This window comes from Prosopis cineraria, unplaced genomic scaffold (assembly GCF_029017545.1).
Source record: "Prosopis cineraria cultivar Desert tree isolate PC_DT_omini unplaced genomic scaffold, ASM2901754v1 PC7, whole genome shotgun sequence".
In the NCBI taxonomy this organism is placed as follows: domain Eukaryota; kingdom Viridiplantae; phylum Streptophyta; class Magnoliopsida; order Fabales; family Fabaceae; genus Prosopis; species Prosopis cineraria.
This window is the reverse complement of record NW_026555338.1, coordinates 21,739,172-21,764,557: the sequence shown is the minus strand read 5'-3', so window position 1 is coordinate 21,764,557 and position 25,386 is coordinate 21,739,172. Positions and strand designations below refer to the sequence as shown.

At 32.6% G+C, this 25,386-nt stretch overlaps 1 protein-coding gene across 1 annotated transcript; it reads right to left on the bottom strand.

Moving 5' to 3' along the window:
• Nucleotides 1-959: 959 nt before the first annotated feature.
• Nucleotides 960-1,609, bottom strand: LOC129315611 (alcohol dehydrogenase 1-like). The gene is made up of 2 exons (XM_054959459.1): nt 1,390-1,609; nt 960-1,297 (listed from the first exon to the last, which is right to left on the bottom strand). The coding sequence occupies exons 1-2, from the start codon at nt 1,567-1,569 to the stop codon at nt 1,181-1,183; spliced, it is 297 nt and encodes a 98-aa protein (XP_054815434.1). The 5' UTR covers nt 1,570-1,609; the 3' UTR covers nt 960-1,180.
• Nucleotides 1,610-25,386: the final 23,777 nt, after the last annotated feature.

Sequence of the window (25,386 nt, the reverse complement as noted above, 5' to 3'; positions counted from 1 at the left end):
ATGAATGTTGAAATCTTGATTCTTGCATTTTTGCTGGATTCCTTGGTGATCTACAACCAACATGCTTTCCAATTGATCTCCATCCCCTCCTTTTGCATTCAAATATTTTTGAAAGAATGATAGTTAAGATAAAAAGATCGAACTAATGACAGTTTATTATGTCACAAATAAAATATTTTAAAAAATAAATTAAAAATATCATTCTAAATAATTATAAATTCGAGAACCATTCAACTAGAAATAAGTATTTAAGTTTAAGTATGAAATGTAATTTTTAAATTGCTACAGAAATTTTAATTGATATTTATATCTCATTTTTTAAAAAATTTTGTCAGAAATTTAACGATCATTAATTCAACTTTTTTTGAATCTAATTATAATTCTCATTACATTTTTTGGCCGTAGGCGATGTCTAATTTTGGCTTGATTTTAGTAATGTAATTTAACAAAATGCTAATAACTGTAATTTTAAAAAAACATTTTTACATCATTTTATCCAGATAAGTTGAAAAAACAATTTCTGACCAAACGTGAAATAATTTCTAATCTTTCCAAAATCTCAACAAAATAAATATATTATTTAAAAAGAACTTATTTTTTGAATCTTAAATAATTAGGCCTTTTATCTTTTTCATATTAGCTGTCATGAGAAAGAATTCTTTTTTTTTTGAACAAAAATAATTCAATTTTATTAAAATTCAAAAAGTATCATTTAATCCAATTAAAATTTAAAATATTTTAAGCAATATCTTAAGTCGAGCACTTAATATAGACGCCTCTCGCAACATGAATTTGAACTTGATTTAGCACAATAATAATAATAATATTAATACTAGTCCCTCTCACAATTGTTAATTTAAAACCGGTTTATGTTTTTCAATCAGAGGCCAATACTCACAGGCTCCTAGCCACGAATGTCCAAGCATCCTCCAATCAAAGTTTAAGATGTGTAAACAAAATTATAAAACAAATACTACCATATCACATTCATGTGTCTTGGAAGCCACAGACGCCAAAATTTAATTTTAAGTAACAACCATTCTATAGTTCATTACAATGCGACACTCACAAATTTAATAAAATACAATGAGGATTGACTGTATACAAAACTTTATTCTTCCTTTTTCACAACCACAAATAACACTTTGAATCCTGATACCGCACACTATTTCACATTGTTCTAGTCTTCCATGCGAATGATACACCTGATGGACTCCCCTTTGAGCATGTAGTCAAAGGCTTTGTTGATCTCTGATAAAGGGACTGAATGAGTGATGAACTTCTCCAAATCTAGCTCCTGCAATTTCATCATAAGATCCCACCCATCACTAACATGACTAAGATTTTACACAAAATCACAACCACATTTCATTCCACAAGTAGACTTACCCCTTTCATGTACATCTCCACCACAGAAGGCAGATCAGAACAAGGCTTATAATTGCCATAGAATGTGCCCTTCAGAGTCTTTTCGTTCAGGAAATTCACTGGATGGGTTTTGAATGAATCATCCTTGTTTGGCACCAAAACCAGCACAGCTACACCCCATCCCTGCACATCCATAACCATTCACATAGTTAGCTCTAGCTTTGGTGGTAGCCTATAAATATACTCTAATGACATTTTAGCGGAGTTAGAAAGCATGTGAGTTTCTAATATGTACATCGTGGACACATTCGAATGTTGAGATCATAGCCTGTATGCTCCCAGTGCACTCAACCGCACGATCCACACCTCCATTTGTCATTTTCGCTATTACCTGTTTGGTGTTAACAATTAAAACCATGTTACTATGATGAGATAGGTGGCTATATTTATCAATCAATCAACCTCTTGTACAGGTTTGTCATGGTCTTTTGGGTTCACCCATTATATTTATTATTCTAAATTACTGGGAACTTATGACATTCTTCTTACTCATCATAATTTGGGACTAAGGAGAAAAAGAAAAAAAATAACATATATGCTCATGAGAATGAGAATTTTATTAATATACAAATTACTGTCAAAGTTATTTATATTTTGGATCACGAAAGTACATTTTGGGACACCGATTTATGTTTTATTTTTTTAAATTATGATTCATCCCTTCTGAAACTATTACAATTTAATATTACAAGACATTGATAAAATTTTAGCCTCATAGGTTATATATATTTTTTTAATGGAATGACTGAATTTATTTCAAAATGATGCGGATAAGGGAATTTTTTAAGGGGAAAAATAAGTTTTAGTTAGGGAAGATAACAATAAAATCCCTTTAAAATATGTAAATAATAATTTAGTCTCTCAAAATGCTATGATTCTCCTAAAGTCTTTAAGGACTTTTTTATCATTAACAAATTTATATAAATTACTAAGTTACCCTTTTTAAAAATAAATAATTCATGAGTTTTATTTAAATATTCACAATTTTTCTTTCTATATTCGCAACAATACAATAATAAATAAGAAATTCAACATGCGAAGTTATAATTTGTTGTTGTATTGTTGTGAATATAAAATGAAAAGTTGTAAATATTTAAACAAAACTTGTAAATCATTTATTTTTAACAAAGGTAATTTAATAATTTATACCAATTCATTAATGATAAAAAAAATTTAAAAATTTTAAAAAATTATAACATTTTAAGAGATTAAATTTTTATTTATATACTTTAAAAGAATTTTATTGTCAGTTAGGTCATCTTATATCGTTGTTTTCTAATCCCGTATGCAACTGTCCAAAAACCAGTAAGGTACATAAGTGTCCAGTCCCTTGCTGGTTTTTCCCCAAAATCTGCTTTTTTTCGGTCCACTTTGGGCTTTTGTGGGCAGTGCATATATATGTGTGTGTGTTAACTTCTCATGGTCAATATTGGACAAAGCCGACAGATGATATATGAAAGCAGAGATGGCACAACGTGTAAGGGAAGGCCTAAGGCTGTTAGTGGCGAAGACATTGAAGAAGGCAGTGGTGTTCGTGGACATGCTCTGCACTTGGTGGTCGCTGTCGCTATCGAAAGGCGAGAACGAGAATGAGCAGGCTATGGGCTGGACTTTAGTTGCTCGACCCAACAATGGCCGACGTTGGCCAACACTACTGGTCTACTCTTTTATAATTCATGCTTTGCTTATTTATTACAACATTCCCTTTCCTGGCTTAAATTTTGGCCATATTTTTTCCTGTTCATCGAACCCAAGCTTTTTTTATTTATTTATTTCAAACTTTGCTAACTTCTTTTATACATTTGATACTTTGCTCCCACATTTTAGATTGGGTCGGATCCAAATCGTCTTGACGGGCTCAGTGAAAGGTCCACTCCACCCATTTTTGGCCCTTGCTCTTCACTGCTTCCTCTCACCCTCTCTTGAATTTTGGTGGAACAAAAATTAGGAGTGCAGATCGTAATAATTCAGGCTAAATTTTGAAAAATACTAAATATAAAAAGAATAGGATTGTGGGGCTCAAGTCATGATAAACTAAAAAGTTCATTAAAACTGATTATTAGGATTAGTCTGACCCATTTTATTTTTTAACCTCAACGCAAAACTCAAAAAAAAAAAAAAAAGAAGAGAAAATGGCATTTTTATTATCCACTATGTGTGTGTATTTTTTTTAAAATTTCTCTAAGTTTTTTACTCTAAAAAGGAAAGGAATTTCTCCCTCCGAGTTTATTTTTGGAAATTTTAAACTGTAATTTTTTATTTTTTAATATGAAATGATACTTTAATTAAAAAAAAGCACATGATAACTGAAGTTATCACCACAATAAATAACCTTATCTTTTGTCTTGTTCAGCAAACGGAGATAGCTTCTCACAGCAACCGCCATGACCACTGCTTGTACCTAGGAAGGCGACTCAACAACTTTAAGTTCCCTAATGAAGCCTTTTCCCCCAACCTCGTCTTCACTACTATGATTACAATTCTACTGGCCTTCCTTCAAATTCAAAGTTCGACCGCCAATACCTTGCCCTTCCAGCTTCACCCTGTCCTTTACATGGCTGCTGTCTTGTGTTCCATAGCATATTACTTCAGTTTTGTGGCCAAGTTCATGTTTCCTAGTTTTGCTTCTTTGTTTGAAGTGCTCATGTCAGCCTTTGGCTCTTTGGTCGTTGCCTCTCTGACACCGTTAGTTCTGCAGCTTCCATGGTGGTCCATTTTCTTTATCCTCCTATTTCTCGAAGGATTCTTTAAGCTGCTCAACAAACTTCATGGCATATATGGCAATGTATGCCGACCACATCCAAGAACAGTACAGTTACTTATGCCAACAGTCAATCATTAGAGGATGATGAAAATGGATTTAGAAGATTATGTCTTGCCTTAATTTAGGGTATTTGCGTGTACCTTCTTATCTTTTTGTCTTCTCTATTCAAATGTTGTCTAATGTTGTGTGCATGTATTTTCTTCTTTCTTTGTTTTTTAGGGGGGGGTCTGTCATTTTATCGTTGAATTCCTCTTCATATGTTCATCAATGCTGTAAAATAGGAATTAAAGCTCATCAAATTCTTCTCTTAATGGTTAAAACAAGGGTCATCAGTCATGGTTCAAAGGCATTTTGGTCATGGTACAGAATCTTCAGCGCTCTAAAAAATTTCTCAATCAGTATCAGACAGAGGATTATATTTTCTAGTTTTATGATTAAATCTATTATCTACAGCTGTGAACACTAAAACATTGTCTCATATAATAGAAAATATCATGCAAAATGACCACTTATTTGTATATATGGAAACCCATTTATCTCCACATTATCAACTTATAATAGGACATGGACAATTATAGAATAATTATAGATATTAAGTTGGTAGATCTACTTCAAAGATGATGATATCATATAATCTTCTTCATTTTAGTGGAGATTCTATCATTTCATTATTTATATTATCAATCTCTCAATATCTTTCACATAGATATTGAGAGATTGAAAACAAAAGTTTGAATGCAAATCTGAGTTGTTTGTACCTGTTTAGTTAACCAGCTAACACATTTTAAGTTGAAAAAAGGTTGAGTGATATACATCATTTTCTTGTCCAAAAAATTATATTTTATATTTTTATAAAAAAAATAATTAATTTTAAATTAAAAATAATTTTAAAATAAATTTGAGCATGTATGAATTCCTAGCTCTACTACTAAACAAACATAATAAATAAAATAATTTTTTTGAATAATTATTTAATTATCATCCATGCTAGACTTGATTAAAAATTAAGAATAAACTAAAGTAAATACCTTTTGTATATAGGGCTTAAATAATATAAAAGGTTAAAGAAAAAATTTAAAAAAATAGTGTTTTACCCATAATTAAATAATTTTTTATATAATATAATGATAGCTATTTTTCTTATATTCTAAAAAAAGTATAGTTTATTCAATAGTTATTAAAAACTTTGAGCTAATCAGGACAATAATTTTAAATTAGTGGTTTAACCGTAATTAAATTGAGATTAACTTGATCATAATTAAAATAATATAATTTAATTAAAATTTATAATATTTTTATATAACCATGATAAGGATAATATTTAAACACATAAGACATTAATTTACAAGTAAATAAAACATTTATGAATAAATTGCATATAATACAACAAAATAGTAACAGAGCTACTTAAGTACTTAACTACAAAGTTAATAAGTTATTTTTTTTATTCCTTTCAAGTTAAAATAATATTTTATGCTTAATAAAATTATTTAAAAATTAAAATTGATTAAAAAATAAAGAAAAAATATTTTTATAAAAAAATTTGGGTATTCGGGCGGGCCCGAATAAGCCCGAAGGCCGAAGACGTTAGGGTCAGGCTTAGCTATATGGGCTTTTTAGAATAAGTAGGATTCTTGAAGCTCGATCCGAATAAACCCGACCCGAATAAGCTCGCCTGCTTGAATTTAGTTTTTTCTAATTTCAATGGACCAGAATGTGAGTAGACTACTGCGCGGTTTATGTTTGTTGAAGTTCTTCATGATTCCAATTCCAAGAGGCCAACAACCCATCCTCTCCCAATGATTTTTATGACAAGAAGACATTACTGAACCTAGCAAGGAATGACAGGTCAGGGATTGAAAGCTAATGTTGCTTTTGCTTCCTTCAGTTGAGATTCTAAATATAGAACCAACATGTTTGTTGACTTTATGTTATTAATCTTCATAATGCTTGCTCTTCTCAGGTGTATCTGAACATTTCTATTCTAACGTGTCTTGCATTCCTTTCATTAAACCTTTGTTCTTTTTTCATCCACCACATCATTTATTATTATTTTTCCTTTCTCTCTATACCAAGCGTTGCTTAAACTGATGGAATTTCATATTTGGTGATCGCTGATCAAAATCAATGTGCTCTGCTACAACTCAAGTTCTTTTCTTTGATCTTTAATAGAAAGCAGTGGGCCATTACGCATATATCACCAAGTTTTCTTAAAGTAAATTTTTTTTCTTTCATGTATTACTTCTCCCTTGTTAGGGCATAATTTGCTGAACATTTTATGTTTTTCTACTCCTTCTTTTAAGGATTGATATGGAGGTCTTCTCAACTGACCATTTGACCTATATTCATTGCTTTCCTATTTATTTGTACTGTGATGTGTCTTTGTCCATTTAATTTTTTTCACTTGGTTCGGTTTTTTTAGCAATTTTTAACCTACTTATTTTTCAATGTGAATTGTTTCATTTTTCATATGTAAAATTCTACGTTATAGCTTCATTTCCTTAAATTTATTGTTGCAGTTTCAGTGATAGTGTTTGCAAATTGGATTTTTCAGTTTCTTTTAAATGCTTTTTTACAATCTAAATTAATATATATATATATATATATATACTTGGAGATTTTCGTGTGTTTACCTTCAAAGTTCAAACAGGAACTCGACCAAACTGTAACTTCTTAATGTTGATGTCAAAACTTCAAATCATGTTGGAGATAATGATGTTTCATATATCATGCCACTTGACTATAACTACTTTCACGACCTTGTTGTTGAATAATTTATATTTTTGAAATAGTCTAAATATTTATTTGGATTTAAAATACCCATGGTAAGCAAGATTTATCAGATAGTTTTCATAATATGGAAATTTGAATTATTTTGAACTTTAGAATTCAGAATCATAGTCTAGTTCTAGCAGAAACTAAGGAGCATTTCATAGGTCAATCATATTATAGTCAATGTGATGTGACATTCATGTTGGCTATCTTCTTTTCTGGTTTCGTTGGACCAGAATGCAAATAGACTGCTATACTATTGCAGGTGCAAGGTTCTTGTTTGGTGGCATGGTAAGTGCCAGATTTGTTAATGAATTATTATGGCAAAGGCTCATAGAACTTTATATTATGCTAATTCTAAGGGCTTAGTAACAAGTCCTTTCCCTGATGATTTTTATGACAAGGAGGCATCAATAAACCAAGCAAGAAATTAATGTGCCTTTTGCTTCCTTCAGTTGAGATTCGAAATGCAACAAAGACATATTTGTTAACTTTGTTATTAATCTTCATTGTTTGCTCTGTTCGAGTGTCTTTTGGATTTGATCAGTTCTCTGTTGTTGAGAATAACCTTGGGCTTTTTAAACCCAACTGCAAGTTAGAATTAACTTGCATTTGATTTTCATTTTTAAAAGTAGGTTGTCAAAGGCTAGACATATGAAGCACAAATGGATCAATAATGGAGTTCTATCTATGGTTGACACTTTGTACCAAATGGCACTTTAAATTTCACCTATAGATACTGTACATTCATGTGCTGTGTAAGTGTTTATTCCTCTTAATGACCGTGAGTATTTTGCCATGCAATAATCTACAGCTTTGAGGAACTTGATTTCTATTCTGTCTTGAGTTAGAAGTGCCCTTGTTATCCAATGATTAATGAATAGGTTTTTCATGAAGCATGGACAGCAAACCCTGCTTGTTTCTCTTGACAATGCTGCAACATAGAACCTCAGAGTAGAAAACCTAGAGAGGTGGTGTCTAGGTCAAGAAGCATATCTAATGACTACTAATGATTGTTAATCTTGAAGAAAAAAGGGACATAAAAATGGCAGCGCCTGGTAATGCACTATGTTGTGGACTCCTCAGGTTATGTAGGTAATATGGTCGAATTCCTGATTGAAGTTATATAATATACCTATTTGATTTTCTTTCTAGGTACATTTGATCTGATATTTTATTTTCAAGCAAAAAAATTGCCTTATAAAGAAACAAAGAAAAAGGAAGATGTGTAACTTTGGGAAGTTTCATAGAAACTTTATATGACATCAAATGAAAATCTGAGACTCATGCCCTTCTTTGATTTTATTGTAGTAATAGTAATAATAATAGTATGTTTCACAGTATCATTAAAAAGAAATGGAGTAAAAAAAGTATGTGATAGATCAATCCAATTGATAAAATCCAACCTCCTTTCTGCCTTGCGACAACTCATCAGCCCAAGAAAACAAAGCAAACTCTAGTGACATTGTTCTTGTTTCACAGTAGCTTCATGTATAGATTGACTTTTAAAATCAAATAATACAAAGTCTAAACAAAACATCATAGGAACATAACAAAAAAGAAAAAAAAAAGAAAGAGAAATGGATAATGATATCATCAGTTTTTTATTAATCCTCTTTTAGCTTCTCGGACATTCAACTATTTTCAAGACATTTAACTTGTAAAATCATCAATAGGTAAATTTGCAAAAATTGTTAAATATTCTGGCATAGTTTCTTCTAGTTTTGAATCAGGTCCTTGAACTTTTTTTTTTTCCTTTTTTTTAGATCTTGTAAGTTCTGTGGTTAGATCTGTTACTCCCTCATTTATAAAATTGTTAAACAGAGACTAACGATATTAAGAAATTTGTTAAAAAGATGTGAGGTGGCAACTAGCAGGAAATCTTTTGACAGGAGGGACTTTTAACCAAAAATCAAAGTGGGAAAAAGTAGCCACATTTTCGGGCAAGAACTATGCTAATTTTTTCTGGGTAACATGAATTTCTACCATTTTTCTTTTTTGTAACAAAGATTCTTTGAGGACATATTCTTTCTCTCTAGAAAAAATTAATTAAGTTTATAAACGCCGTTAGAGCTTGTTAGTTCTTACTAAACGGTTTTATTCTTTAGGGATTAACGCCTCAAACGGAGTAAACATAAGGGATCTGATAAAAAAAAAAGTTCAGGTACTTGATTAAAAATTTAAAAAAAAATATAAGGTTCTCTGAATTAATTTTCCCTTAAAATTTTTAGGTACCATGCAATGCATTTTCTACCTTACCCAACCTTCCAATGAGCAGTTAATATACTAATCGATTTTGAATATTTATCTCCTGAACCAACAAAGAGACGGCAAATAATTATAATCCAATGCTTTATGGACAATGACGCACACAGAAAAGTAAGTTGGCGGAAATATAATTAGTGCTTAGAAAAAAATATTAATATTTTTATAAAAATTAATTTAAAATATCTATTAAATTATGTTAAGGATATAAGTTAATGGAATTAAATATTAAAAAGAAATGTATAAAACATAAAATTATAATAAGATAAAAAAAAAGTCTCTCTTTATATAAACAATCTCTTTATATAAAATTATAATTAGAATTTAGAATAATTTTTTTGTTATAAATTTTCCAATTTATAATTTATAATTTATAAACAAACTAGTATTCACCCCGTGCATTGCATGGATAAGATATCATCTATTTAAATTCATTTACTTGTATTTTCAAAATTACTTTCACATAGGGTAAGTTATATTATAGAGTATCTTTGTTATCACATAACAATAATTTGAAATCAACAACGTTTGGGTTATTTAGTTTTTTTTCCCCTTCGAAATAAGCATGTGATCTTTAGCTAGACTACATTATCTCCAATCAATTGAACATTTAAATAAAAAAATGTAAATTATATAATTAATTAGTCATAACTAATTATGACAGACAAGTACAACCTATAAGCAAGTAACCAGTGTATGGTATAACATAATGTGTGTGTGTGTGGTCCATTTTCTATGGTCTCAAAAATATCATAGAATGGGACATTGATCATTTTTTGGGACACACTATTACTTTTGTCATGAATTATTATCTTTAAGCTTTTTGTGCGTGAACTTACTTGCAATTAACCAAACTTATTTAAGAAGGAACTTATAGTTGTTAATGTCTTATTTCATTAGTAAAATATTAAATGAGTTATTCAATATCTTGTATCATAATAATTTACCGAGTGCTAGAAGAGTATCAAAACAAACAGAAAAGCTGTATGTTATTTGTAATTTGCTGTTCGGAAAAATATAACTTCCTCCCTCTCCTCCCCATGCTGCAAAAATATTTCATGCTTAGTAAATAAAACACTTTCATTTTAAAAAAACACTTTAAAATATATATAAATTCATAGAATTCATATTACTCCCCGTTCAAAAGTATGATACATATTTTAGGAATTAGATTGTAAAAAAATGTAAAACATTTTTAATATCTTAATATATAATAAATATATTTTTTTAAAAAAAGCACATAATAAATAAATTGCTTTATATTTATTTTAAAATAAAAACTTTTTCTATAATTTGTGTTGTTTTTTCCGCAAACAATTTCCAAAGCAACAATTCTAAAATTAAAAATATCTAATTTGCTCATCACGTAACCCTAATTATATATTTAAGAGCCATATAACCATTGAAAAGAGAATATACTACGCTCGCGAATTAGCAATTTTACTAAACAAATGGAATATTGATGTTTCTAAGATCATTTGAATAAGAATGGCTTTATGCCATACCAAGTCTTACATCACAAATTAAAGCAAGCGCATGGCGAAGATAGATTCTGGAAAATGAGCAATCAAATATAGAATTTAATATGACATAATATAGACATTGTTCTAGCTATTCGGGTGCTAATATGGGTATTATCATCTTCATTGAGCTTTGCTAAACTGAAGTCAAAAATCTTGGCATTCACATCCTTATCTAGCAATACGTTAGTTGCCTTAATATCCTTATGTACTATTTTTAATCTTCATTCCTCATAAAGATAAATCAATCCCCTTGTTATTCCTTGACAAAATCTCACACTTGCGGGCCACTCCAAGTGGATACTTTGTTCTTCACAGCCTAGAAGTAAAGAAAACCAAGGAGAAGGAAACTATCTTGGAGTCACTTTACGATTTGGAATTAGGAATTTACACAAGCAGGGTGTACATGATGAATTTATCATATTTTGTAGAACTTCCAAAGCCCCACAACAACAGAAAATCACTAATCATATTCATATAAAAGGGTATCAATACAAAGCAAACATAATAAAACCATGATGCAACAAGAGTAGAAAATGTCAGGAGATAACAGTTCCTACTGAAACTCAAGACATATAATAACTCGCATAATATATCCAAGAAATTGTCACACTCACCATCCTAGAGGAAGTAAAATCGACAAATGCTATCTAAAAGTTATAAACCATTTTACAGGAAGACAAGCTACTTATGTCAGTAGTCCAATAGAAAGGCACCGGCTAGCGTCCTATAGTGCAACAGTCCACTTCAACTGAGTATGAAATCTACATTCTAACTTCTACATTTGCAATGGAGACTACCCTTTGAAAGTGCAACAACAACAAAGAATTTCAAGAAGATTAGCAAGTCTAGAATACCTCTTCAGGCGAGAGAGGACATAAACCTTTATCACTTTGCAAGGGTGAATCAATATTCAATTCCTCTTTAACGATTCTCTCTTTTATCAGCTGAGCCCTTCGGTACTGGATAAGTTCAGTGTGCACATCCTACCATAGAGAAGGTTAATAAAATAACCAGAAAACATGGGAAGAAGCTAAGTATAGATGATCAGACACATGAAATTATCGTTTTATAATGCCCTTTAAACCTTATAGCAAATACGTGCGCTATAATAATATCAATGTAGAAACATAGCCCCATCATTCCTAGGCTACTTCACTTTTATTGAACTCCTTCCGAAACCTACAAGCTATTTGACATGCGTACTTCAGTAGAGAGCTAAAAGTGCTAAGCAGAGTGCTTTATGTTAATTTTAGGACTTCCTGGATAAGCTTGCAAAGGCAATGTTATACAATCTCAATAGTGAGAAAATCTCAATAGACTTTGAGTGCAGTCCAACCACTTTGTAGTTTTTCCTTTTTCAATGGTATTTCTTTACAATCTTCATCCACGAGCAAAGCCTAAGTCAAAACTAATTAGTTCTTGTGGCAGTCATTTTTTATCAACACGTCATTAAATAAAGAGACCTAGAAAGTCACATTTATGCATATCAACCTTGGGTTTCCTCTAGCCAACGTGTCTCTTTTTGCCTGTGCTTGAAATTTCACAGATCTAACTAATTAACTTTCTTTAGTTATTGCAGCCCCCATCTAATCCCCTTCCCCTTGTTCTTGTCAAATTTAGGCTTCAAAAATATTGCATAGGAAAGCATAACTCTAAAGGCAGATGTTGCAAAAAGAAACATGTAAGCTTCCATCCATTATAAATATAATAAATATAATATATATATATATATAATCAATTGATTCATAAGCCATGCACAATGCGGCTCACCATACACTTCATATAACACACAGACCCCACACCTAGTCGTGACAATAATTAATATAATTGTTCTACAAGGAAAAATATCCATGATGATGCATAATGATAACCTAACTCCGCCTATGTTTATAGCCGGTCCCAAGCCCGGGTAAAGGAGGAGGGTTGTGTTAGGCCATCAACAGCCAATGTAAAAATTTGTTGAATCTATCATGAACATGGACAATAGACGTTATAATGTTAATGCTAGGTCGTTGCCCGTAAGTAACGCGCTGCATGGCTCGAGTACAGTGATAAGTGAGTTAGAGCCGCTGCATCGGCGCCCGGATGTAGTGTTAAATGAGCAAGGGCTACCGCGTCATTCTGGACGCACGCGGCTAAAGAAGTTAGTCCATAAGAGCAAAATTAGATTTGGTACTTGGAATGTTGGGACATTAAATTGTAAATCTGTAGAGGTTGTAAGGGTTATGATTCAAAGAAAAATCAATATCCTTTGCTTACAAGAAACAAAATGGCGTGGAGAAGGAGCTAAGGATATTCAAGGTTTCAAACTTTGGTATATAGGAAAAGTAAGTGCACGCAATGGAGTAGGCATCATTATAGATAAGGAGTGGAAGAAGAACGTTGTAGAAGTTAGCAGAATTGGAGACAGAATTATTTCTTTAAAAATGATAATTGGACGTGAGACTGTTAATATTGTTAGCGCTTATGCGCCGCAAGTCGGGACAGAAGCCAGTTTTAAGGAATTATTTTGGGAGGATCTGGAGGGGTTGATTCGACACATACCACAGAGTGAAAAGATTTTTATTGGAGGAGACTTTAATGGGCATGTCGGGAGGGAAGCTGGTCAGTATGCGAGGGTGCATGGTGGTTTTGGTTTTGGAGAGCTAAACAATGAAGGGCAAACTCTTCTTGATTTCTCATTGGCGTATGATTTTAAGATTGCCAACACTTGTTTCAAGAAGAGAGATGAGCATCTCATCACCTACAAAAGTGGAGCCTCAAGGTCGCAGATTGATTTTCTTTTGGTTAGGAACACAGATAGAAAACTTTGTAAAAATTGTAAGGTGATCCCTGGAGATGCTGTAACGACACAACATAGGGTCCTAGTCCTTGATGTGTGTATTATGAGTAAAATCCAAAAACGTCGACAAGTAGTAACACCAAGGATTAGGTGGTGGCAATTAAAAGGTGAGAAGCAAGATATTTTCAAGCGAAATCTTTTGGATAAAGGAATTTGGGATTCTCAGGGAAGTGCTAACATCATATGTGAGGATATGGCTAAAAAGATACGGGAGGTTGCAAAAGTAGTTTTGGGAGAATCGAAAGGTTTTGGTCCGAGAGATAAGGAGTCTTGGTGGTGGAATAATGGTGTACAGGACAAAATCAAGTATAAGAAGAACTGTTTTAAAGCCATACATTTGTGTAACAATGAGGAAAATTGGGAGAGGTACCGTATGGCTAAGAAGGAAACTAAAAGAGCTGTGGGTGAAGCTCGTTCTAAAGCTTTTGAAGAATTTTATAAGAACCTTGAGACGAAGGAAGGAGAGCAAAATATTTATAAGATTGCCAAGAGTAGGGAAAGAAAATCAAGAGATCTAGAACAGGTAAGGTGTATTAAGGATGAAGAGGGAAGAATTTTAGTTACAGATGATGAAATTAAAAATAGATGGGAGACTTATTTTTCTAAACTTTTCAATGATGGAGAGGATTCATCTAGTAACTTGGAGGATTTAGTAACTGGTGAAAGAGAACAAAATTTGTCATTCTATCAAAAAATACGTGATAAGGAGGTAAAGGAAGCTCTTAAGAAAATGGCAAATGGTAGAGCTAACGGACCTGATTGTATATCTATCGAAGCGTGGAAATGTTTAGGTGAAGAAGGGGTGAGATGGTTAACTAAGTTATTTAATGTGATTTTACGGTCCAAGAAAATGCCTGATGAGTGGAGGAGAAGTACATTAATTCCTATTTATAAAAATAAAGGAGATATTCAGAATTGTACTAACTATAGAGGGATTAAACTCATGAGCCACACAATGAAATTGTGGGAGAAAGTAATTGAGCACAGGTTGAGATTGGAGACAAGTATTTCTGAGAATCAATTTGGTTTTATGCCAGGTAGATCAACTACAAAGGCGATTTATCTACTAAGGGGATTAATGGAAAAGTATCGTTGTAAAGATAAAGATCTACACATGGTTTTTATTGATTTGGAAAAAGCTTATGACCGTATACCAAGAGAAGTGCTTTGGAAAGCGTTGGAAAAAAAGGGAGTACGGATTGCTTATATTAAAGCCATACAAGATATGTATGAGGGGGTAAAAACTAGTATAAGAACGCCTAGTGGTCAAACAAAGGATTTTCCTATAAAGATTGGACTACATCAGGGATCATCTCTGAGTCCTTATTTGTTCAACTTGATTTTAAATGTTTTGACGGAACATATTCAAGAGGAAATCCCGAAATGTATGCTCTTCGCGGATGATATAGTTCTTATAGCAGAGACAAGAGAAGAGGTTAATTGCAAACTTGAGTTATGGAGGAGGACATTGGAGTCGAAAGGTTTTCGTCTGAGTAGAAGTAAGACGGAATATTTATATTGTAAATTTGATAAAGGACTATTCGAAAATAATTTGGAAGTAAAATTGGGAGATCAAATTATACCTCAAGTGGAAAAGTTTAGATATTTGGGAGCCATTATTCAAAATGATGGCGAAATCAGTGGAGATATTTCACATAGAATTCAAGCTGGGTGGGTTAATTGGAGAAAAGCTAAAGGAGTTATTTGTGACCGTAAGGTGCCTAATAAACTTAAAGGAAAGTTTTATCGTACTGCTATCAGACCGGCAATGTTATATAGTAGTGAATGCTGGGCTCTAACGGGACAGCAAGAGCATAAAGTTGGAGTAGCAGAGATGAGAATGTTACGATGGATGTGCGGACATACACGTAAAGATAAAATTCGAAATGAGCACATACGTGAAAAAGTGAGGGTGGCACCTATTGAGGAAAAAATGGTAGAAAATCGGTTGAGATGGTTTGGGCATGTACAAAGAAGACCAAGGGAGGCACCAGTGAGAAGAGTGGAACATATAACTTTGAGTCCGATTAAGAGAGGTAGAGGAAGGCCTAAGAGAACACTCTTGGAAGTTGTTGAACGTGATCTCTTAATTAATAATATTTCTAAAAGCTTAATAAATGATAGAGCACAATGGCGTCTTGCAATCCATGTAGCCGACCCCACCTAGTGGGATAAAGGCTTGTTGTTGTTGTTGTTGTTGTTGTTGATGCATAATGATAACCTCAACAATTAATGCAATGTAGCTTAATTACATTTCGCAGTTAATTGTACCTTTTACTTTGTGAATCTTCTCAATGAACTGTTCAGCAATAATACCCGATCTAGACACACTTAATGAACTCTTGACACGACTAATGCTCCCAGGGGCTTGGATAATGGCTACCAGGTTTTTACCGCCTGATATTCCAACAGTCCATCTCCTAACTCTACAGTATTTTCTATGTTTATTGGGAAAACAAAATAGCTTCAGACAATCAATACAACTTATTCAAGTGAGAAACAGATCATGGTAAACAACAGGAAAAATGTAATTTACATAAATATGCCACAACTTGTAAGAATTTACACATACTCTGTTTTTTCTCATGGGATCATATTAGCATAGTAATAAATTTCCCAAACACAATGTCGGAGTAAAGAAAGAGGAATCTAGCGATATTGGTTGGAATGACAGTAATAGTTTTGTAAACTTGCACCTAAAAAATGAACAACATCGTTCAATGTGACTGCAAAACCAAATCCCAAAACATGCTTTCATATTCATGGTTGTATATTTGATTCTTTTTTCATCCAAAATCATCAAAATAAAGCAAAACATTTTCTCTAAATCAATACCCATACAAAATCGAAAGAAAAAAGGATCAAGCCTTTCTGTCTAAACAAATGGTGGATGGAAGTGATATGGTGTGTATAACTTCCCAAAATATAAAAGAAGTTATATTTAAAAGATTGAATTCTATATTGCCAGAAAGGAAAAAATGAATTGATTGGGCACTTCCACAAATCACCTTTGATACCCTTCTGCCCACAAGTGCTAATCGGAAGACCACAAGTCTCCACAAAATGGGTTTTTGATAATTCATTCTTCAATTTCCTGTTTCACAATGATCCAAGAAAATCAATCTGATTTCTAATCAAGATAAATAACAAATGCTAAAAGAAACAATTACAAAATAAAAGAAAGTCATGACATGTCATTTTTTATTGTCATAACTGTCAAAATTATCCTATCTATTTGCTCAAGCTATTTTGTATGTTTACAATCTGAAAATAATCACACTCTCTTCATTGGCCAAGGTGCAGTAAGGATATCATAATTTGAGTAGTGCTTCCCTGAAAAATCCAATCCTAAGTGGTTAAAAAAATACAATAGTCCACATATGAGCCAAACACATGGTGTTTGATTTCTATTAGGCCATCAAACAAACAGCTCCTTTTCAAAATCCAAAACTCATAAACGACTCGGAAATAAATTGATAAGATTAACAGGTCATGTTATCGAATGAACGGCTATCAATCAGAGGCAGAATTCTTGACAAAAAACGTAAAGGTGCGGCAGTTTTCATAAAAGTCAAAATGCAATACTTTATGAACGGAGAAATGCGGAGTAAGTAGATCCATAATGTAATACTTAGAGTAAATTATACAGACATCTCTTTTTTCAACATATATGCTAACTTCCCTTGAAACCAAAAAAAGTGCCACTATAGTCTAATTATTTTTTCCAGATAAAGTACCTTCCATTAATCTAAATACTTATTTGTTAAAGATAAAAAATTAATTAGAGAACAAAAGGTAATAAAAAGGTTAGAAAAGCAGATGAATCTGCGAAGAAATAATCAGAATGGCAGAAGAAACTGACCTGAAGGTTAGGTCCAATGTTTGTAAGAGATTAAGACAAAACATACGGGAGGTTAGGGTTGTTTGACAAGAATACTTCAGAATCCTCAATTTTTTAAGGGGGGAAAAATGAGCCTATGTCGTAAGTGTCCTGATTTAAGATCCTTCCTCCTATAGTTTATGCCATGTGCAATGACATACAGTATTGCCCAACTGCCGTTGATGCATGTGATGGTTCCATCAACTACTATAATTTGTTCTAAGTTCATTCCACCCTATATGTGAAGTAACTTTTGATTAAATGAATTACATGCATAAACACATGATTTATATCTTTATACCAGATTTTGCTAATATAGTTTGACAAACTGTAACTGACACAAGCTTTCAATGCAATTCTACATGGAAAACGCATTTCCCTTCTATTTTACTTTATGTGAATGTGGCAAAGAAGTCAGTGATACTATTCTCTGGCTTCCTCGTGTGATGGTACAAACAGTTGGATAAAGCTCAATTTTTTTATGAAAACTGCTGCATTTTTCCATCATTGAGACGGGAAAAAAAAAAAAAACAAACAAACACCTGCAGGCATGATCCCACAAATAAGTCTGGACGAATGAAGTCGTAGTCCATCCCCAGTTCCTGCCTATAAGTCAGAACCGTAAAGGACCCAATATCAAAGATCTAAAAACATAGATTCAAAGAATGCAAGAATATGATGACCACGAGCATCACTTTCAATCCTTCAATTAACCCAAACTAATAGATGAATATGAAGATTGCATAGACTTCTAGAACTGTAAATTGTAACAAACAAAGCTGTGGTTTGGAGCAATCATGTGACAAAAGAATTAAACCTACCAGCACCCATGGCTTCAATCATATTTTGACTATATGTCTCAAATTTCTCTTCTTCCTTCACATTAGCACTATTTGTCCCCGCACTGGACATGAAACCAGAAAGAGACTGCAAAAAGAAATTCCAATCACAAAGGGAACACACGAACCCGAGGAAACTAATAGGAGGAAAATTTGAACCACATCACCCTTGTGAAAAAACCCTAGGAGCAGTATGGGAGCCTTGAATTAATCTTGACCTGACATTGCCAGACCAAGACAAACTCAACGAAGTGGACGAACGGGGGAGACGAGACTTGCGTTTGCGACGCATGGGTAACGTGGTTGCGGGAGAAGAATAGGAGACGTGAGTCGCAGCGTGGTAGAACGATGCCCTAGGGCTTGGCGGTGATGTTTGTGCAAACGAGTCAAGCGATAGGGAAGAAAACAGCAAAGATGATGCCAAGAAGGAAGAAAATCATTGATGATGGAGGGCTTTTTTGGTATTTTACTGTGAAAGTCATTTGCATCACCGCCATAAGTAGGGGTGTTCAAGATGTACCCAACCCGTGCTCGTCCCGATCATATTGGGACTGGTCTATCCCGGACCGAAAAAATTTGGGACGGGACTTTTATGGGACAGGGCCAAAATAGAGACGGGACTCGGGCCAGCCATCGGGACATCCCATCCCGTTTATATTCACCATATAACTATATATATATATATATATATTAAATTTAACCATTATTTATTTATTTTAATTAAACTAATTTTTTATGGTAAACCGTAAACCGACTGAGACATACTACACACGCACACGGCAGGGCCAGGGAGTTCATTTTTGATTTTGCCCTTTCCAGTTTCCACTTTCTAGATCTGGTTCCCACTTTCCAGCTTTCCCTTTCAAAGCTCCAGCTCCAAGCCTCCAATGTTCAGCCGCAGATCAGTCACATAGTCAGCAGACCTTCGGTCCTTCCGAGTTCTGGTTAGAAGACGAGAGCTCTAACTAGAAGACGAGAGCTTTCAGATGCATAGCTCAACAAGCATCCACATCTTTCTCTATTTTGAGTTCCAATGCACGAAGACGAGAGCTGCACAAGTCACATAGCTTCACGCCTCTGCCTTCGTGACCTCAACCACGCCTCCGTCTCCACCTCCACACGACGCGGCTGTAAGGTATTTGTTGTCTCAACCGAGATCTCTACCCAAATCTTCATCCCAAGCTCCCAAGCCTAGCTTTGTCTTATATTTCCACAGCTATTATTCTCTTTGACCCAGATGCGGTGGTGATCAATTCCTGGTGGTCATTGAGTCTATACAAGGTGCTCCGAGTCAAATCCATCATTCTCCTTGTCGTCCTCAGATCTGGTGCGTTTCATTGCTGATTTGTTGTCTTGCTGAATGCTAAGAAATAAATTAATAGGGATGGTTGAGCTTGTGCTTGGCATTTCGAGTTAATAAAGTAATGCCCATATATATCCTCTTCTGTGCATGAGATTTCACGATTACATTGCTAAAGGCAAATACTATTTATATTTGAAATATATATGCCCATGTATATACTATTTATATTTGTAGATTGACAAAAATAGATACTTCATTACAAATGCAGTATATATATCCATGTTTTAATTAAGTTGATTATATTAATTTGCGTGTTAGAATTCTATTTAATAAGAACAAGAAGTGATGGTGCCTCCAACCGAACCTGTTATTGCACACTTTTATTTGCATCCTCTAGATTAAGTAAAGCAAATATTGACCATATAAATTATTTAAGTATTTGGTTACATGATTTAGATTATTTGCATGTGTGGAAATTAATGCTCTTGATTTTTATGCATGCCTATTTGAATATTTAATATGAGGTTTTAATCAGTTAAGGGTAATTGTTGTTGCTGCTGTTCGCCAAATCTACATTGCAAAGAAAAATGGCCACTACACCCACCCTTCAAGAAAATGTCGAAAAAATAGAAGGAGATCCTGAAAATGCTTCATCACCTAATACTGAAGAAGAAAATGAGTTAAAGAATGAAGGAGAAAGTGGAAGAAAGAGACATAAATCAGCTGTCTGGGCACATTTTGAAAGGTTGCCATTGGACAAAACTAATGGAGAACCCCGTGCTAAGTGCAAGTATTTCCCAACAATAATTGGTTGTGACTCTACAAGACATGGGACAAATGGAATGAGAAAACATGTAAAAAGATGTCCCAGAAATCCAAACAAAGCAAACAAGTTGGCACAATCTTTGCTATCGGACTCAATTAGGGTCATCTAAAACTTTGAGTCATTATCTATTTAATCAACTCGATTGTAGACAAGCCATTGCTATATTTATGGATGAAATGCCTTTTAATGTTGTGGAAGGTGATGGTTTTAAAGAGATGATGAGAAGGCTAGAACCTCGCTTTCAAGTCCCTTCAAGAGCGACAGTTATCAGAGATTGCTACAAGTTATACCTTGAAGAAGCTAGAAAGTTAAAAAGGTATTTTAAAAAATCTCAAATCTGTGTTTCTCTCACTATTGATACTTGAACTTTCAATCAAAATGTCAATTATATGTGCTTAATTGCTCACTGGGTTGATGAGCATTGGACATATCAAAAGCGAATCTTGAATTTTTATGTAGTTGAAAATCATAAGGGAGAAACAATTGCTCAATAAATTGAGAAATGCTTACTGTTTTGGAGCATTGATAAGGTGTTTACAATCACAGTTGATAATGCTTCTTCTAATGACACTACTTTGGCATCTTTAAAGGGGGTCTTGAGGCATTAGAATGGTTTAGTTTGTGATGAGGAGTTCTTGCACTTGCATTGTTGTGCGCATATCTTAAATTTGATTGTTTCTGATGGTGTGAAGGATATGCATAAGTGTATTGAAGGCATTCAGAATGCCATTAAATATGTGAGATCTTCTTCATCAATGTTTCATAAATTCAAGGAGCTTGTGGAAAAAATGAAAATTGACTCAAAGAGGCTACTGAGCATGGATTGTCCAACTAGATGGAATTCAACTTACATCATATTAGAGAGTGCAATTAAATTTTGCAGTGTTTTTGAGAGGACGGAGCAGCAAGATAGTGATTATAGAAACTTTTTCTTGGATAAAAATTTGATTGGTCCCCCTAATGAAAATGATTGGAAGGATGCAAAAGATTCTGTGATCTTTTTGAAGGTGTTCTATGATATTACTTTACAATTTTCAGGATCACTTTATGTGACCTCAAATGTGTGCTTTCAACAGATAGTTGATGTCTTTGCAATTTTATATGAAAGTACAAACAATTATGATTCTTGCTTTGTGATATAGCTAAGAGCATGTTGACCAAGTATAATAAGTACTGGGAAAACTTAGAGAAACTTAATCTTTTGCTTGTGCTAGCAGTGGTACTTGACCCAAGGTATAAAATGAAATATTTACAGTTTGCTTTTGAGGATATGTTTTCTGAGGCTACACAACGTGAAGCTATGACAAAAAAGGTCTCAGATGTCTTGTATCATTTGTATGATCATTATTCAAGTGGGGTTGACACATCTCAAACTCAAAGTCAGAGTTAGAGTCAGACACAAGGTGCAAGTGAAAGTAGTTTGACTCAATCACTTGGATCACATCGTAGGCCTTTAACTTTCTTAAGTTCTAGGTCTAGGGCTTCATTTTAAAGGTTTCTTGCCCAAAAAGAGACAGAGATTCAAGCAGATAAGTATGCAGAGGTGGACAAGTATTTGCACGATGAGTTAGCTGAAGCACTTGATCCAAATTTTGACATTTTAACATGGTGGAAATTGAATTCAGCTAAATATAAAGTCCTTTCCTTGATTGCACGTGATGTATTGGCCATGCCTGTTTCTACTGTGTCTTCAAAATCTGCATTTAGCACAGGAGGTCGTGTAATTGATGATTTTAGGAGCTCCCTATCTCCAAAGATGGTTGAGGCACTAATTTATACCCAAAACTGGCTATCTCCATCAACTGCAAAATTGAAGGGTGTTGACGTTGATAATTTTAACGATACAGAGCAAGCTGTGGAGGGTAAGATCATTTTTTATAATTGATTATTTCTTTTAATATGATTTAACTTTTTGTTTATCTATATTTAATAATTTTTGTTTATATTGTGTTTATTGTTTTATTTTCAGAAGAATCATTGGCTTCAAATATCTCAGTTGAAGAGGAAGAGCAATGACTTGAAGTTGAAGTTGTGCTTGGGCCTTAAATTGTTGATTCTTGACTTATTGTTACACTTATCATTTGGAAGTTACTTGTCTTTGTTGAGTTGTATTTGCTGAATTGTTGTTGTTGTTTGTCTTTTGAATATTGCTGCCGAAATGTTCTTCTTAGACTTGATTTAATTTGATTTTCTGTTACTGTTTTTTTTTTCCTTTAGTGGGAAATCTTGGTATTTCCAAAAGCATTCTTTTTCTTGAATTTTTTTCTACATGACTAAGCATATTCTTGTGGGAAAGATGGCGGCATCACTAGTTGAGACTACATTATATGAAGAAGGTCAAGAAAAAGTGCAGGTTTAGTACCTTAACACATTGTCCTCTAATTCGTTTCATTCTTTGCCATAACAATTTTTAAGTATCAGGGTTATGATTTGAAAGAGTTGCCTTAAGAGTACAGTGAACCACTTATAAATTACAGGGGCATGCTAAAAGTAGCTTCTTTCTCAAAACTTTAATGTATTTTTACAGTAATTTCAGTGATGCAATTAATGATAAATTAATTATAGGAATACTTTAGGCAAACAGCAAGACTGAATTTTTTTATTTCAATATGATTTTGCAGGGAAGGAATTTGAAATGATCGAGAATATGGGAAGAATTCAAGTGCCGTTCAAATGAAAGTCGTATGAGGTAATTTTTTTCTCTCCAAATCTCCCATAAAAGTAGGACATTGTTAAGAAATATTTTCAAAGAAAAAGATCTAGGTGTTGAGTTGTGAACAAAATTTAATTTATATGATTTAATTCTTTTAGTCTCTCATTACTTCTATGATCAACCATATTCATAATGAAATTTGCATTAAACTTTTTTAGGGTTCTAATTAATGTAACATATGCTTTTTCTTGTTAAGTAATAAGTTGAAAGATTGTAACAATTTTGTTGATGTGCATTCGGGACGTCCCGATCCCGTCCCGACTCCTTTTGGGACGGGACAACTTTTGGGATCGAATGGGACGGAATGGGACACGGGATAAATTTTGAATCTCGATTATTTTTCGGGACGGGCCACGAGACGGGGGTGTTCCGATCCCATCCCGTGAACACCCCTAGCCATAAGAGAGGAAATTGGAGGTATTTTTGATAATTCAATATTCATTCATGGTTCATGAAAACATCCCAAATTTAATAGGTGTAGATTATATTTTCTAAATTATTACCAAATTTAAAAATAGTTTAGATTCTTAATTTTTTTATTGGAAATAGTTTAGATTGAATATCAATTGTCAATTTAATTATTTATATTTTAAAAAACATTTCCCGCCCCCCTTAGATATTAGGTTCTTCTTAAATTATATCTAAAAAGTTAAAGGCATTCCTCTCATGTTATATTTTAACTTGAAATTGATTTTGGTTCTTTATTATTCCGAAACATTTGAAATGCAATGAATATATAAAGTAATAATGCAAATAATCTGCTAAAACAGAAGTTCTACAAGGTAACAAGAGCAATAATACTACCTTTGCCTCCATTTTATGACATGTTTTATTTTGAAGTGATTTGATGTCCGTCCCATAACATAAATTATTTTGAAAAAATAATGATTAATCAAAAGATTTTATTTTAAAAAGATACGAAAGTCAGTGCCTGTAGGAATTGGTTTTGGTGGACCGTCTGGATTTCTAATTTAAACAGTCTAGATTCACAAGTTTTATTTTATTTTTTATTTAATATTTTTTAAAATAAAAATTATAAATTTTGCAATAACTTTAGCTTATTAACCTTATGAATTATACGGATTTAATTTAAAATTTAAAATTTTTATTTTTGATAAAAAATAATGACTATCAAATTTAATAATAAATTTTTATAAATTTTATAAATTTACCCTGTTGTATGAGGAACAGCTTAAATTTAACATTAAATTTTTTAAAATTTTCATAATTTTTTATTTATGTAATAATAATATGAAAACTAAAGATAATATCTAAACTGAAAGTTTAAAAAAACTAAAAAAAGTTGCAAGTTAAAAATTTTAAAATTTGACTGTTCAGAGCAGTCCTAAATAATTAATTAATAAAAATTTTAAAAAATTTTAATATTAAATTGGATAATAAAATTAAATGTATATTGTCTAAATTGATAATAAAATAAATTTATTATTTTTTTATAATTTTTACTTTAATAATTATAAATTAAAATTAAAATAAAAACTTATTAATCTGGACCATCGCTCACCGCATGAGTATTGTCGCTATTCAAACCCTTCCCTCGTAAAATTAAAGATTCTTCTTTTGATCTAATATATAAATAATTTCTAATTAACTAACCAAGGTAAAGATTTATAATAAAAAAAACAATGTAGTTAGAGTAAAATTGTTATAAAAATAATTTACTTTTTGTTTTTATCCCAAAATTTAAATAAAAGTGATTTAATATTAGAGAAGGGTTTCCTGAGAATTGAAATATCATATTTCTTTTTAAAATATACAGACAGGTATTTTTAAAATCATGCATCAAAGTTTAATTTAATTAACATAAAACAAGGTTGAGAATGACTTTCATTAAAGATCTCAAAATGATCTTTTTAAATATAACTTACAAATAAGTTCGAAAAGAGTATTGTTGTTTAACTCACCCGATGGCCAATTGAACAATATATGCCTATGAGTAGCAGCGGGCCACCTGAGAAACACAAGAGCATCCACATATATACCCATTCACTTAGCCCATAATAATAATAATAATAATAATACATGTTGATATCAATCTCCTCCAACCCGAAAGAAGTATATATATATATATATATATATATAATTAATTAGTAAAAGTAATAATCTTTTTGAGTTGCCTACTTTTCAATACGAGTTTGCATAGTGTTTAGAATTAAATATATGCAAGCGAAGCTGCAGTTAAACAGTTGACGACGAAAGAATTTCGTATTAAC